The sequence below is a fragment of the Pituophis catenifer genome, unplaced genomic scaffold (genome assembly GCF_029215685.1).
Source record: "Pituophis catenifer annectens isolate HBS135680 unplaced genomic scaffold, rPitCat1.0.hap2 SCAF_15, whole genome shotgun sequence".
Classification (NCBI taxonomy): Eukaryota; Metazoa; Chordata; class Lepidosauria; order Squamata; family Colubridae; genus Pituophis; species Pituophis catenifer.
This window is the reverse complement of record NW_027256895.1, coordinates 8,637,063-8,652,634: the sequence shown is the minus strand read 5'-3', so window position 1 is coordinate 8,652,634 and position 15,572 is coordinate 8,637,063. Positions and strand designations below refer to the sequence as shown.

At 39.4% G+C, this 15,572-nt stretch overlaps 1 protein-coding gene across 1 annotated transcript; it reads right to left on the bottom strand.

The window, feature by feature from the left end:
* Window positions 1–1,871: 1,871 nt before the first annotated feature.
* On the bottom strand, window positions 1,872–8,266 carry LOC139324299 (vomeronasal type-2 receptor 26-like). Its single transcript, XM_070954021.1, has 4 exons — window positions 8,210–8,266; window positions 7,093–7,320; window positions 6,222–6,348; window positions 1,872–2,770 (listed from the first exon to the last, which is right to left on the bottom strand). Exons 1-4 carry the CDS (start codon window positions 8,264–8,266, stop codon window positions 1,872–1,874), a joined length of 1,311 nt encoding a protein of 436 aa, XP_070810122.1.
* Between the last annotated feature and the right edge of the window lie 7,306 nt (window positions 8,267–15,572).

Here is a 15,572-nt window from a genome sequence, read left to right as displayed (position 1 = left end):
GTCTAAAAGCTCTTCATAGCTAAACATTTTATTGATCTCTAATGTATTTGGGTATATCATGGCTTCCATCGTCGATAGCCAGTTCGGGATTTTCATATATTGTTTTCTTCTAATTTCCTCCCATACTTGTATTAATGCTTCTCTTATCCTATGTCTATGGAAATACATTTTGGTCTTTTTCTTTTTGTCCCATAGAAAGGTGTGCCACACTTTTTGTAGGTCGTGTCCTTCCAGGATTAAAATTCTTTTATTTCTTAAATTAACCCATTCCCTTATCCATACTAGGATGGCTGCTTTGTAATATATTTCCCACCCTAGGGTCCAAAACCTTCCCTACTTCTATTGTCAGGTTTCTATTTCATGCAGTTGCCAAAGTCAACAATAATATCTAATATCTTTTAATAACAAATGTATCAATTTAGCAACTTTATGTGGTTGCGCATCTTGTGGCAAGTGACTCTTGACAGGATTCAAAAATCCAATGTCGTGAGATAATGATTAGTAAAAATCATTCTATAACAATTATTTAAAAAGAATAAAAAATGATAAAGCTAAAACAGGAAAAGATCAAATCAAATCACATTTTAGGATGGTTATTGTCCAGCATATGCTCCTAGTGAAGGATGAGATGGAAAGAAAAATGCATTTCATTTTCCTTCACTAATTCTTTTTGTATTATTAAAAGTATAGGTTACAGTGGAAATAGGTAGATGATAGAGAGTGAACATGATTTTTTTTAATTATATTTCATAAACTCTATAATATTAACATTTCAAAGACCCCAGACCAATTCAAAAAGGATATCCCCCGATACCATGTTAAATACATCTTCATGAATTGTATGTTCCTTTTTAGTACATTTATGAAGTCATTTATAAATAGAAAATATAAACACCATAAAAATGCCAAAGACCCATCCCATAAGGAGGTAAATTTGGTGGGACCCAGAAGAAGGGCCTTCTCCATGGTGGCTCCACCCTCTGGAACATCATCCACTCAGAAAGTAGACTGTCCCCCACTTTGACACTCTTATGAAGGCCTGGTTTTGCCAGTTGGCTTAGGGAACTCAGAGTGAGACAAAACCTTGAAAGGTTTTGAAAGAGCCTTTGTAGTACAGTGGTCTAAGGCACCCTGTTATTAAGCTGATTATTAAGACCAGATGCCTGCAATTACTGCAGGTTCGAATCTCGCCAAGGCTCAAGGTTGACTCAGCCTTCCATCCTTTCTAAGGTAGGTAAATTGAGGACCCAGTTGTGGGGGCAATAAGCTGACTTGTATAAATATACAAAAGAATGAAGGCTACTGTTTATTGCTTAGCGCATTGTAAGCTGCCCTGAGTCTCCGGAGAAGGGCGGCATATAAATCAAATTTAAAAAAACAAAAAAAAAAAAAAACCCATCAAGTGGCTTATTTGACTGCGTGTTGCTGCCAGAGGGGGATATAGTTTTTTAATTATTTTCTATATTGTGTTCTATTGCCAGTAAGCTGCCTAGATTGGTTGTGAGCAAGTAGGTGACTATATAAATTTCCTACATAAATAAATAAGGAAACTGCAAACACTGGATATTATTTGATTCAATATCTTTAATCTTATAACATGAGAGCTGGATTCTCAATGTCTTGTTATCTTGGGGTGTTGAAAGACAGAAGGTGTTTAATTAAAGAATCTTGGCGAATGATTGCAAATGCAATAGCATGAGCATTTCTTTTGCAATTGGCAATTATAATAAATCGTAGTGATCAGGACACTTCTCCATTAATCCTGTATTGTCAGAATGTATGATTTCTATATGTCTCCTATGGACAGCAAACAATCTTACTCTTCTTTTTTTGTCAGCAATTTCTCAAAGCCAGAAAGATCATATAGGGAACTAATTCTTCTTTATTAGTTGCTGTCTGTGGTTTAGCTCAGGCCGCAAAACAATAATGTAGCATTTTGGGAGGAATATGCATCCCAGTAATGCAGCACTGGATGACAAGATGGAGAAGACCTCCACAGCTACCATGGCTTTGCCTTTTGTGCTCAGATAGGCTGGAAAGAAGGAGATCCACACACTGCAAAAGGCCAACATGCTGAAGGTGATGAACTTGGCTTCATTAAAGCTGTCAGGTAATTTACGGGCAAGAAAAGCCACAATGAAGCTGGCAATGGCTAAGATTCCCATGTAGCCCAAGACACAGTAGAAGAATGAAGCTGACCCCTCATTGCACTGTAAAATCATTTCTTGGAGCTCTGATTTCATATCCAACTCAGGGAATGGGGGAGATGTTGACAACCAAAGAATACAAATACATACTTGGATGATGGAGCATGAAAGGACAATAGAAAAGGCCAATCTTTTCCCCACCCATCTCCTCATCTGAGATCCTGGTTTAGTGGCCATGAAAGCAACAACTACAGTGATGGTTTTGGCCAGTACACTAGAAATGGCCACTGAGAAAGTGATGCCAAACATTGATTGTCGGAGAAGGCAGGTCACTTTGCCAGGTTGGCTGAGAAAGAGTAAAGAGGAGAGAAAACAGAGCAGAAGAGAGACATTCAGGGTATACGTAAGGGACCGGTTATTGGCTTTGACAATGGGTGTGTCCCTGTGTTTAATAAATGTTCTAAGTACCCAAGATGTCAGGAAAAAGAAACCAAGAGCTCCTGAAGCTAAACCAATTCCTAAGGTTTCTTCAAAATTTAGAAAGACCAGAAGTTTCAGGATACATCCATTCTTTTCTTTATTTGAATAATGATCTTCTGAACATTCAAAACAGTCATCCATATCTGGAGGAAAAGTAAAGGAGTTTTATCATCTATGTATTCCATAATATTGAAAATAACCTTATTAATTGTATTCATCCGAGCAGTGTATTAAAGTTTGCTTAAGTCTAATGACCCCTTCCTGGATTACTACCCTGTCGTGGTGAAGTGGCATGTGTAGCTCAATGAAGCTATGAGCTATGCTATGCAGGGACAGCCAAGATGGACAGGTCATTGCAGAGAGTTCTGATGAAACGTGATCCAATGGAGAAGGAAATGGCAACCCACTCCAGTATCTTTGCCATGAGAACCCCATGGGCAGAACTAAAAGGAAAAAAGATATGACACCACAAGATGAGCCCCTCAGGTTGTAAGGTGTCAAATAGGCTACTGGGGAAGAGCAGGTGGCTAATAGTGCCAGAAAGAGTGAAGCGACTGGGCCAAAGCTGAAAGGACGCTCAGCTGTGGATGCATCTGGTGGTGAAAGGAAAGTCCGACGCTGTAAAGATTTTTTCTCCATAGGAACCTGGAATGTAAGATCCATGAATCAAGGCAAGCTGGACATGGTCAAACAAGAGATGAAAAGACGGAACATCAGCATCTTAGGAATCAGTGAACAGGAATGGGTGAATTTAATTCAGATGATCATCAGGTATGCTACTGCGGGCAAGAATCCCTCAGAAGAAATGGAGTAGCCTTCATAATCAATAAAAGAGTAGGAAAAGCAATATTGGGATACAATCCCCAAAATGACAGAATGATCTCAGTTCGAATCCAAGGCAATCCATTCAGTAACACAGTAATCCAAGTCTATGCCCCAACCACTGGTGCTGAAGAGGATGAAATTGATTGGTTCTATGAAGCCTTACAGCACATTATAGAATTAACACCAAAAAATGATGTCCTTATCATCATGGGGGATTGGAATAAAGTAGGAAGCCAAAAGATAACCGGAATAACAGGCAAGTTTGGCCTTGGAGTACAAAATGAAGCAGGGCAGCAGGCTGATAGAATTTTGTCACGAGAATACGATAGTCATAGCAAACACTCTTTTCCAACAACCCAAAAGACGACTCTACACATGGACATCACCAGATGATCAAGACAGAAATCATATTACTATGTGCTCTGCAGCCAAAGATGGAGAAGCTCTATACAGTCAGAAAAAACAAGACCAAGAGCTGACTGTGGCTCAAATCATGAGCTTCTCATTGCAAACTTTAGACTTAAATTGAAGAAAGTAGGCAAAAGCACTAGGCCACTCAGGTATGAACTAAATCATATCCTTGATGAATATACAGTAGAGGTGACAAATAGATTTAAGGAATTAGATCTAATAGACAGAGTGCCTGAAGAACTATGGACGGAGGTTCACAACATTGTACAAGAGGTAGCAACTAAAACCATCCCAAAGAAAAAGAAATGGAAGAAGGGAAAATGGCTGTCTGAGGAAGCTTTGCAAATAGCTGAGGAAAGAAGCGAAGCGAAAGGCAAGAGAGAAAGAGAAAGATACACCCAGTTGAAGGCAGAATTCCAGAGAATAGTTAGAAGAGATAAAAATGCATTCTTAAATGAACAGTGCAAAGAAATAGAACAAAACAATACAAAAGGGAGGACAGAGACCTGTTCAAGAAAATTGGAGATATGAACGGAATGTTTCATGCAAAGATGGGCATGATAAAGGACCAAAATGGCAGGGACCTAACAGAGGCAGAAATAGTTAAGAAGAGGTGGCAAAATTATACAGAAGAATTATACTAGAACAAGCTTAACATCCCTGATAAGCACGATGGGATGACCACTGACCTCAAGCCAGATATCCTTGAATGTGCATATTGAATGTGAAGTCAAATGGGCCTTAGGAAATCTGAGCAATAACAAAGCTAGTGGAGGAGACAGTTTTCCTGCTGAGCTATTCAAAATCTTAAAAGACGATGCAGTAAAAGTGCTATACTCCATTTGACAGCAAATTTGGAAAACTCAACAGTGGCCACGGGACTGGAAAAGGTCAGTTTAGATTCCAATTCCAAAGAAAGGCAATGCCAAAGAATGTTCAAACTATCACACCATTGCACTCATATCAAATGCTAGTAAGGTTATGCTTAAAATCCTACAAGCTAGGGTCCAGCAGTATGTGGATCGAGAACCACCAGAAGTACAGGCAAGATTTTGAAGAGGCAGATGAACTAGAGATCAAATTGCCAACATATGCTGGATCATGGAGAAAGCTAGGGTGTTCCAGAAAAACATCTACTTCTGCTTCATTGACTATGTTAAAGCCTTTGATTGTGTGGATCACAACAAATTGTGGAAAGTTCTTAAAGAGATGGGAGTACCAGACCATCGTATTTGTCTCTTGAGAAACCTATATGCGGGTCAAGAAGCAACAGTGAGAACTGGACACAGAACCACTGATTGGTTCAAAATTGGGAAAGGAGTCCGGCAAGGCTGTATACTGTCATCCTGCCTATTTAACTTATATGCAGAGCACATCATCAGAAGGGTGGGGCTAGATGAATCAAAGTTGAAATTAAGATTGCCGGGAGAAATATCAACAACTTCAGATATGCAGATGATACCACTCTAATGGAGAAAGCGAAGAGGAACTAAAGAGCCTCTTGATGAGAGTGAAGAAGAAGAGTGCAAAAGTTGGCTTGAAACTCAACATTAAGAAAACTAAGATCATGGCATCCGGCCCTCTCAATTCATGGCAAATAGATGGGGAAGAAATGGAGGTAGTGACAGATTTTATTTTCCTGGGCTCCAAGATCACCACAGATGGAGACTACAGCCAAGAAATTAAAAGACGCTTGCTCCTGGTGAGGAAAGCTATGGCAAATCTAGACAGCATACTAAAAAGCAGAGACATCACCCTGCCAACAAAAGTGTGTATAGTCAAGGCGATGGTTTTCCCAGTTGCAATGTATGGCTGTGAAAGTTGGAACATAAGAAAGGCTGAGCGCCAAAGAATTGTGGCGTTTGAACCGTGGTGCTGGAGAAGACTCCTGCGAGTCCCATGGACTGCAAGGCAAACAACAAGTCAAACCTAGAGGAGATCAACCCTGACTGCTCTTTAGAAGGCCAGATTCTGAAGATGAAACTCAAATACTTTGGCCACCTAATGGGAAGGAAGGAGTCACTGGAGAAGAGCCTAATGCTGGGAACAATTGAGGGCAAAAGAAGAAGGATAAGACAGAGAATGAGGTGGCTGGATGGGGTCACTGAAGCAGTAGGCATGAGCTTAAATGGATTCCAGAGGATGGTAGAGGACAGGAAGGCCTGGAGGAATGTGGTCCATGGGGTCGCGATGACTTCACAACTAACAATAACAACAATTCTATATTATTGAAAATAATATAGCAAAATAATTATTGCATTCTATATTATTGAAAATCACCCTATTTATTTTATCCATCCAAGCAATTTATTAAAGTTTGCTTAAGTCTAATGAAAATTGTAAGAACGCCTACCCTACCATTTTGGTTTGAAATCTTCCCTTCTGGGCATGGAACACAATCGTAGCAGCAAAACTGATGTCCCTCAATCCCCTTTTTCCAATATCCATGGAAACAGGGGTCATTGCATCGAGAAAGTGGAAGAACCTAGTGATAAGTATAAAGTATAAAAGCATCACACACGAGAACAATTAGACACAAAGACAGTTTTTTCCCACATGCCATCAGTCTGCTAAACAACTAGTTCTCACAACACTATCAAATTATTTAGAATGTATTACTTTTATTATTCTCATCCTTCCTATTACCTATCTCCTTCTGCTTATGACTATAACCTTGTTGCTTTTACCTTTACAATTTATGTTGTTTTATTTAGTTTCCTAGTATGATTTGATTGGTTATTTGCTTATTCCTTTCCTTTCCCATTCCCATTCCCATTCCCATTTCCATTCGCATTCGCATTCGCATTCCATTCCATTCCATTCCATTCCATTCCATTCTATTGTATTCTATTTGGTTTTCACATTGGAGATATTTAAAAGTTTGGTGTGTTTTGGTGTTGAATTACTTTTGACTTCCCAAAGGATACTGAATTCATCAACTTCACCAACAACTTAAAAAGATGTAGAAATGACAATGATGTACAAAAGGTTCTGTTTGAACGGCAGATAAAATAATTGCACATGGTGAGAATTTCATGTAAAAATAGCCACTCTCGTGATTTAAAATGCAAATGCAAATGAAATAGGGAAAAATGGCTTGGTCATCATCAACATTTGACAACAATGTGCCACTGTTTCTTTAAAAAGCCAGTAATCAGGTTTTGAAAGAAACTGTGTTCAATATAGGATCATAATGGATTAAGATGTGGTCGATTCACTAATTTGATACCTGATTAAAAGCTGGGTTCCAGACAATCACATCTTCATCAATGAATAATTCCTTCCCTTTCGGAGCCTGTACATCCAGCTTTCCAATTCTAATTTTCTGAAAGGATCTGTTTGGAAAAGTGATCAAGTTGGTGATGTCGAATCCACCTGTTGCTTCCCCTTTCTCGTTCAGGAACATTCTCTCCCCAGCTGAATTGTTAAAAGAGATGCCTTGGAGGAATGAGTGGAGCTACTTGAAAGGGAATAAAAGGGAGAGACAATTGAAAGCAATATAATAGAGAAGATAACATCCTATAACTATTATTGAATATGTATACTTAGAAATTTGATAATTGATATTGCATGGAAAGGTACTTGTCCGCTCTCTTATTAATTGGATATTATTTTAAGGAAAGGTAAGATGAAATTGAAGCGGGATGAAAATAGGCTTTTGGAATTTTATAACTTCCTTCAGTTATGATTTGTGTCAGGGTTAAAATCTACTTACCTTCCCTACCGGTTCGGAATTGCATGAGACAAAGTCTACACACACTCCAAGAGACAATTGAAAGTGGTTTTCCACTCAATGCCTTCTTTTACTCTTACACAGTAATATGCTTCTCTCAAGTCCAGCTTGACAAACACCTTTCTTTTGTCCAGCATATCCTTCATGAGGGGAAGGGGGTACATGTTTTCCACACAAACACCATTGATCCCCCCCAAAATCCGTGCATAATCTCAAAGACCCATCTTTCTTTTCTTTCTTTCTTTGAAGAGCACCAGGGCTGCCACTCCAACAGGTCTAACTGGTGATTGCCAGTTGGTACCATGCCCCAAAGTTGTCTGGAATTCCTCAGGGCAGTCAGTGTTGGTATAGCTCCTTATTTAGTCTGCCTTGGAAGTGTTAGACCAGTAAGAGTTCCAGCCACCCTCTCAGCTTCCCAGCCAGGCTGCAGAACTCCTGAATGTATTCAGTTACTGGCTCACTCCCCTGCCTTATGGCTTAGATCCCGGTCTCCATCTGCTTAGTGGACCTGGGGAGGGTCTCCAAACCTGGCTCAAAGTTCATCCAGGAGGACATCTGCATTCCCTAGCTTGGGCGTTCCTTCATTGTGGAGGTACATCATCCACTCTGCTACCTCATCTTCTAGGTTTGAAGTGATGGCATTCATGCAGGTACCCTTGTCTAGGTTCATTGTCCCGTATCACTCCAGGTAATTCCATGCCTCATTCAGGAAGTAGGCTAGTTTCTCCAGCTGCCCATCAAACATGGCTTTTAGAGATGGGGGCTCCTGATCATCCTGAACTAGCATGAAGCCCGATGGCAGCTCTCCCCCTGGAGGGCTGCTTGAGCCTGGGCTCCTTCCACTGTTCTTGCCCCACAGCTGCAGGGGGAATTGCAGCCACTGTTGGGGGAGCCCCAATTTCTTGGACAGTATTTCCCAGTCTCACTCTTTGGTTGGAGAATGGTATGGGGCTTTTGGCACGTGGCCCATCCAAAGCCCTGCTCCTGGGACTGATGGATTCATCAACGCTGCTCCCCGCATCTCCATTCTGACAAATCTCTCACACAGTTACTCCACAGATGAGCTACAGCATGCTCTCAAGAACTTTCCACTCCCTTGATTCTTCCCAATCTGCAGCCCACCAGGCCTTCCATTTGCCTTCCCCACTCCACTCTGCCATCAAGCTTTCAGGTCAGGGCAGATGGATCTGGCCATGATTCCCTCCTCTTGTACCAGTGGCTGCTCCATCTTCTCCACTCTCACTTTGGATCAGGTTAGCACTGTCTGCACCCTGTTATCTGCTTGGGTGACTGTTGTTTCCTCCCAAGGAAGGAGCCATTCTAGGTTTCACTGTGGCATCAGTTTTCTGCTCCATTCCAGACATTGTTAGGTCACAGCTCTCTCAGGGTTATCCAAGTAGGCTGAGTTTAGTTATGAGAGCTGGTTTAGTATCAGCTGTCCAATTAGCAAACCGAAAACAAAGAAACACTCTCAGGAGAATTGAATCTCCAAAAATAAGTCTATTGGATACACCATGTTGGTACTGAAGAAACAAGCTCTGGTTTTCCATGCAAATGTTTTCCCAGTTAAACAATACTTTCTCCTTCTCCCCACCCCTATTTGATCTCATTGACCAATTATAAGACAGTCTTTTGTTATGAGAATTGTCCATCTCTTTCGGAAGCACCTTGACCATCATTGGCCTGATGGCTCCACACTCTTACAATCTCTGTATCTGTTGTTGTTAGTTGCGAAGTCATGTCCAACCCATCGTGACCCCATGGACAACATTCCTTCAAGCCTTGCTGTCCTCTTCTGGAGCCCATTTAAGCTCATGTCTACTGCTTTAGTGACTCCATCCAGCCACCTCATTCTCTCTCGTACCCTTCTTCTTTTGCCCTCAATCTGTCCCAGCCTTAGGCTTTTCCCCCGTGAGTCCTTCCTTCTCATTTGGTGGCCAAAGTATTTGAGTTTCATCTTCAGAATTTGGTCTTCTAAAGAGCAGTCAGGGTTGATCTCCTCTACAACTGACCAGTTTGATCACCTTGCAGACCAAGGGACTCACAGGAGTCTTCTCCAGCACCATAGTTCAAAGGCCTCAATTCTTTGGCGCTCAGCCTTTCTTAAGGTCCAACTTTCACAGCCATACATTGCAACTGGGAAAACCATAGCCTTGACTATACACACTTTTGTTGGCAGGGTGATGTCTCTGCTTTTTAGTATGATGTCTAGATTTGCCATAGCTTTCCTCCCCAGGAGCAAGCGTCTTTTAATTTCTTTGCTGCAGTTCCCATCTGCGGTGATCTTGGAGCCCAGGAAAATAAAATCTGTCACTACCTCCATTTCTTCCCCATCTATTTGCCAGGAATTGAGAGGGCTGTATCCCATGATCTTAGCTTTTTTAATGTTGAGTTTCAAGCCAACTTTTGCACTCTCCTTCTTCACCCCCATCAAGAGGCTCTTTAGTTCCTCTTCACTTTCTGCCCCGCCTTTCACATGATGTGATCTCCATATAAGTTAAGTAGGCAGGGTGACAGTATATAGCTTTGCCAGACTCCTTTCCCAATTTTGAACCAATCAGTGGTTCTGTGTCCAGTTCTCACTGTTGCTTCTTGACCCACATATAGGTTTCTCAAGAGACAAATAAGATGGTCTGGTACTCCCATCTCTTTAAGAACTTGCCACAATTTGTTGTGATCCACACAATCAAAGGCTTTAGCATAGTCAATGAAGCAGAAGTAGAAGTTTTTCTGGAACTCCCTAGCTTTCTCCATGATCCAGCGTATGTTGGCAATTTGATCTCTAGTTCTTCTGCCTCTTCAAAATCTTGCCTGTACTTCTGGTGGTTCTCGATCCACATACTGCTGGACCCTAGCTTGTAGGATTTTAAGCATAACATTACTGGCATGTAAAATGAGTGCAATGGTGCAATAGTTTGAACATTTTTGGCATTGCCTTTCTCTGGAATTGGAATATAAACTGACCTTTTCCAATCCTGTGGCCACTGTTGAGTTTTCCAAATTTGCTGGCAAATTGAGTGTAGCACTTTTACGGCATCATCTTTTAATATTTTGAATAGCTCAGCTAGAATACTGTCACCTAGCTTTGTTGTTGCTCAGGTTTCCTAAGGCCCATTTTATTTCACATTGTAGGATGTCTGGCTCGAGCTGAGTGACCACTCCATCATGGTTATCAGAGATGTTAAGCTCGTTCTTTTATAGTTCTTCTGTGTAATGTTGCTGCCTCTTCTTAATCTTTCTACCTCTGTTAGGTCCCTGCCATTTTGGTCCTTTATCATGCTCATCTTTGCAAAAAAGGTTCCCTTCATATCTCCAATTTTCTTGAAGAGATCTCTGGTCTTCCGTATTCTATTGTTTTGTTCTATTTCTTTGCACTGTTCATTTAAGAATGCATTTTTATCTCTTCTAGCTATTCTCTGGAATTCTGCATTCAACTGGGTGTATCTTTCTCTTTCTCTCTTGCCTTTCACTTCGCTTCTTTCCTCAGCTATTTGCAAAGCTTCCTCAGACAACCATTTTGCTTTCTTCCCTTTCTTTTTCTTTGGGATGGTTTTAGTTGCTACCTCTTGTACAATGTTGTGAACCTCCGTCCATATTTCTTCAGACACTCTGTCCGTCAGATCTAATTCCTTAAAACTATTTGTCACCTCTACTGTATATTCATCAGGGATATGATTTAGTTCATACCTGAGTGGCCTAGTGCTTTTGCCTACTTTCTTCAATTTAAGTCTAAAGTTTGCAATGAGAAGCTCATGATCTGAGCCACAGTCAGTTCTTGGTCTTGTTTTTACTGACTGTATAGAGCATCTTTGGCTGCAGAGCACATAGTCAATCTGATTTCTGTGTTGACCGTCCAGTGATGTCCATGTGTAGAGTCGTCTCTTGGGTTGTTGGAAAAGAGTGTTTGGTATGACCATTGTATTATCTTGACAGAATTCTATCAGCCTGTGCCCTGCTTCGTTTTGTATTCCAAGGCCAAACTTGTCTGTTATTCCAGTTATCTTTTGGCTTCCTACTTTAGCATTCCAATCCCCCATGATGATAAGGATGAGCCCTGAGAGGTTCATCTTCCAGTGTCATATCTTTTTGCCTTTTGGTACTGTCCATGGGGTTTTCATGGCAAAGATACTGGAGTGGGTTGTCATTTCCTTCTCCAGTGGATCACGTTTTGTCAGATCTCTCTGCTATGATCTGTCCATCTTGGGTGTCCCTGCATGGAATAGCTCATAGCTTCAATGAGCTACGCAAGCCCCTTCACCACGACAAGGCAGTAATCCATGAAGGGAATCTCTGTATACATTTTCCCTATTCCATTTCTCTCCCCCCAGCTCATTGGCAAGTTGAAAAGCATTAGGTTTGAAAGATACAAAGCAATTCAGTCTTGAGATTTCCTCTAACCAAATTTTAGAATTTGAGATTAAAGCATTGTTTGATAGACCCATGAGGTGGAGATTATTGCAAACAAAGATTTGTTTCATACTATGGATGCCATATATAAAAAGGACCACTTTTATTTTATTCCACTAAAACTCTCATAGAGACCGAAATCTTTTCTTGTCACCTGTGAAAATTTCATGAACCACAAAGAAAGTTCTTGGAGAATTGGTTATTTTGGGAGGAGACAATGAAAAAGAAGCTAAATTATCATTTTAACTATTCTTATTGTTCAAAGTAGGGTGATTTCCTAAATAACTCCTGCCAACATCTAAACCACAATTTATACATTAGCTCCCTGATGAACAGAATAACAACAGAAACCATTTTTCTGCATCTATTTTAGACAGAACAGTATAACAAGGTTAGAAGAGACTTTGGAGGTCATCTAGTCAAACACCCTGTTCAAGGAAGAGACCCTATGCCATTTTAGACAAATGGCCATCCTTCTCTTTATAAAAATCTACAGTTTTGGAGCTTCCACAACTTCTGAAGAGAAGTTCTTCCACTAATTACTTGTTAAATGTTCTCACCATCAGGAATTTTTCCTTCTTTCTACTTCATTTTTCATACTTGTTTCCACATACAGAAAATATTAAGACTTTCCACAATGAGTTCAAAGATAATTGTGCCTCAAACTGCTCATTGAAATAAAAGAATTGTCCAATGAAGAGAGAATACCTGCCAAGGCTGCAGTTGTAGAAGCTCAGGATTTTTACTCATCATAGTTTTTTTTCTATTGTACCACAAAGTATTCAGAGCCTGCAAAGCATGAGCCACAGCATAAACAGCATTGTAAACAGTGTAGCTGTGGCCAGTCATTTCCATTTCAAAGGCAGGTCCAGGAAGATCCTCCAGCTTCATCTCCCCAGTGCATCTCCTAATATGCATTCCTTGTAACTCTGCTTTTGGAAATGAACACTCAAACGATTGTTCCCAAACATTCTGTCGAAACCCATCTCTGTAGTCTGAAAGAGGATTGATGGTCTGAAGAAATTCCCTAAAACCTACAACTGTTGTTGAATGAACAGTGAAGGAAAGAGCCCCGTGGAACATCTGGAGATCCCAACTGATTTGAAATCCTGATAATATGAAATCAATCTGTGCAGTCATGATCCAGACCCTCCTAAATAATGCAATTTCCTTGCTTTCAGGATCTACCATAAATGTGACAATTCTTAGCCACATAATTGTCAATGATTCTCCATAGACAAGAAATGCATTGGCTTTGCTATTTGTCCAATTCATGGTAATAACAAAGATTCTTTCCATTATTTCTGGGAAATCTTCCAAGTGGATTATCTGCGCGAGTCTTTCTATGAATGATGAGCAGATTCTGTTCTCTGAAAGTAAAGGCTGCATTTTCTGTAAGAAATTTTCTCCATTATTGTTATCAACAGAAAATATCCCAATCCACGTCCACCTGAAATGATGAAGCAGTTGGACAATCCCAATGTACTGATGGTCCTCTTTGGGGACCATGAAATAAAGTGAAGAGAATTTACTGGTCTGAAATTCCTCTTGGGCTAATGAGCCGTATGTCAGCTGCAAGAAAATGAAGTAGTATTCTTTAGAGTCTTTAGATTAAATTTAATTTTCCTATCTTGTTTTCATACAAAATATATCTAAGGAAAAAATTCCCCTCAGCATTCTTTAAAGTATATAGAAACAAATTCGTTGGAAATATTTCAAACATATATACTCGATCAATTGCTTTAATAGAAGCAGTTCAAATCTTCCTTCATGTATGGAATGACCACTTCCTATAACTGGCATTGTAGTTTCAGAAAAGAGTGCTAGGTAGTAGACTTTGAGCCATGCAGAACATCTTAACAAAAATCTAAGCCTAATATTTGATGCCCATTAATTATTCCATAACAACAATAAGATTAAGGATTTTCTTCTCAATCCCTTCAGAACTTACTTGTGGAATCTTGAAGAATCCTGTAATTTCAGCTACATAAAATGATGTGTCAAAATCCAATCCTCCAATGATAGCCATGAGATTCTTCTGGCCGTCACATTTGTAGTTAGGGACAAATTTCTGGGATTTGAAAAGTAGGTCCAGAGTGGTGCGATAGATCATCCTTGGGTTGTGGTAACTATCATAGATGTGGAACCCAAGAGTGACATTAGGTAAGATCTGGGAGTCCTGATTGATCTCCTTCACAGCAAAGGCCAAGGCAAGGATGTGCTGGTAGAATTTGATTATTACACTGCAAGTGATTTAAATACCACAGTTGAAAAAGGAAGTCAATCTGTAGCGTTAGACTAAAATTATATACCTTATTATAGATAAATATATATGTGAAATGTATAGATAGGTATATGTAGGTATAGATATATATAATTGTATAGAATAAGGTATAAATGATTAATATTATATTATGTTTAAATAACGTATAAGGTGTAAGGTATATATTATTATATCATCATTAGTATATTATGTATTAACTTAAAGTGTTGGAAGATGCTTAGGACCAGTGATGTCATAGCTATGTCCAATGTTTTTAATTTTGAATTACTAATAAAAAACTTCTTTTAAAAAAAGAAAGAAAAAGGAAGTTGATCATTCTCATTATGTGGCATCATTTCTGTATGAATATCAAACATTTCTTTCTCCGATGAAAGTAGGAAAGTAATAGGTTTTCTAAAATGCTGAATAATGTGATTCAAATTTTCTTTTTCTACAGTATTTGCATAATTTGCAACAAAACATCTGCTACAAGAAATAAAAATAGTGCTTTTTCATGGTACCAAAATTATTTTCTAGCATTTTTTCACAAAATAGAATATGAACTAATCCAGCATGGATCAGTCATTTATTTTTTGTATGTTTTGTTAAGATTGATAATACAGATTTTTTTTTAAAAAAAAAAATATTACCTTAAGTTTACTAAATGTTCTTCAAAAGATGTTTTGCACCCAGGTTTCATACATTATATGACAAACGCTTTACCATAAGATAAAGAAAATTGTTTATGCTTAGAAACATTTGTAGGACAGGGAGTGTTAATTAGATATAAAGCCTACATTTATGCTGAAATCCTCTCACTCTCATAAGCAATTTTGGGGAGACTGATTTAAGATTGGGGGTGGGAATCTTACTTTGGTACATCATAAGATGTCATAGAGGGATGTTCCTTAAAATTAATTTGATAAACGTTGTAAATGATGCGGGAGACCATCCCACCAATGATGAGGTCACTAGGCTGGTACCACTCATGTGGAACAAGCAAAGCATCACTCGCAGGGCAGCTCAGAGTCACTATTTTCTTCACCAGGAATATTAGGAGGAGCAACATCTTCACTCTTGATAATATCTCAATCTTCCATCCTATCCTACAGGAAAGGTTGAATTATTTCAATGGTTAATCCAGTGATTGGCAATAGCAATAGCACTTAGATTTACAACATATACCACTTAACAGTGCTTTTACAGCCCTCTCCAAGTAGTTAATCCTTGAAGCGGATTACTTCAAGGTTTATTTCTGAGAGTTCACCCAATCAGAATATCCACTATTGGGTATTTTGAGATCTGT

Coding starts and splice junctions, on each gene's coding strand:
- LOC139324299 (XM_070954021.1), bottom strand. CDS start 8,266: ATGAACCTAGACAAGGGTACCTGCATGAATGCCATCACTTCAAACCTA. Junction 7,321..8,209: donor CTTCAAACCTAGAAGATGAG/GTAGCAGAGTGG, acceptor CCTTTCAAGTAG/CTCCACTCATTCCTCCAAGG. Junction 6,349..7,092: donor GGAACCCAGCTTTTAATCAG/GTATCAAATTAG, acceptor ACTTATCACTAG/GTTCTTCCACTTTCTCGATG.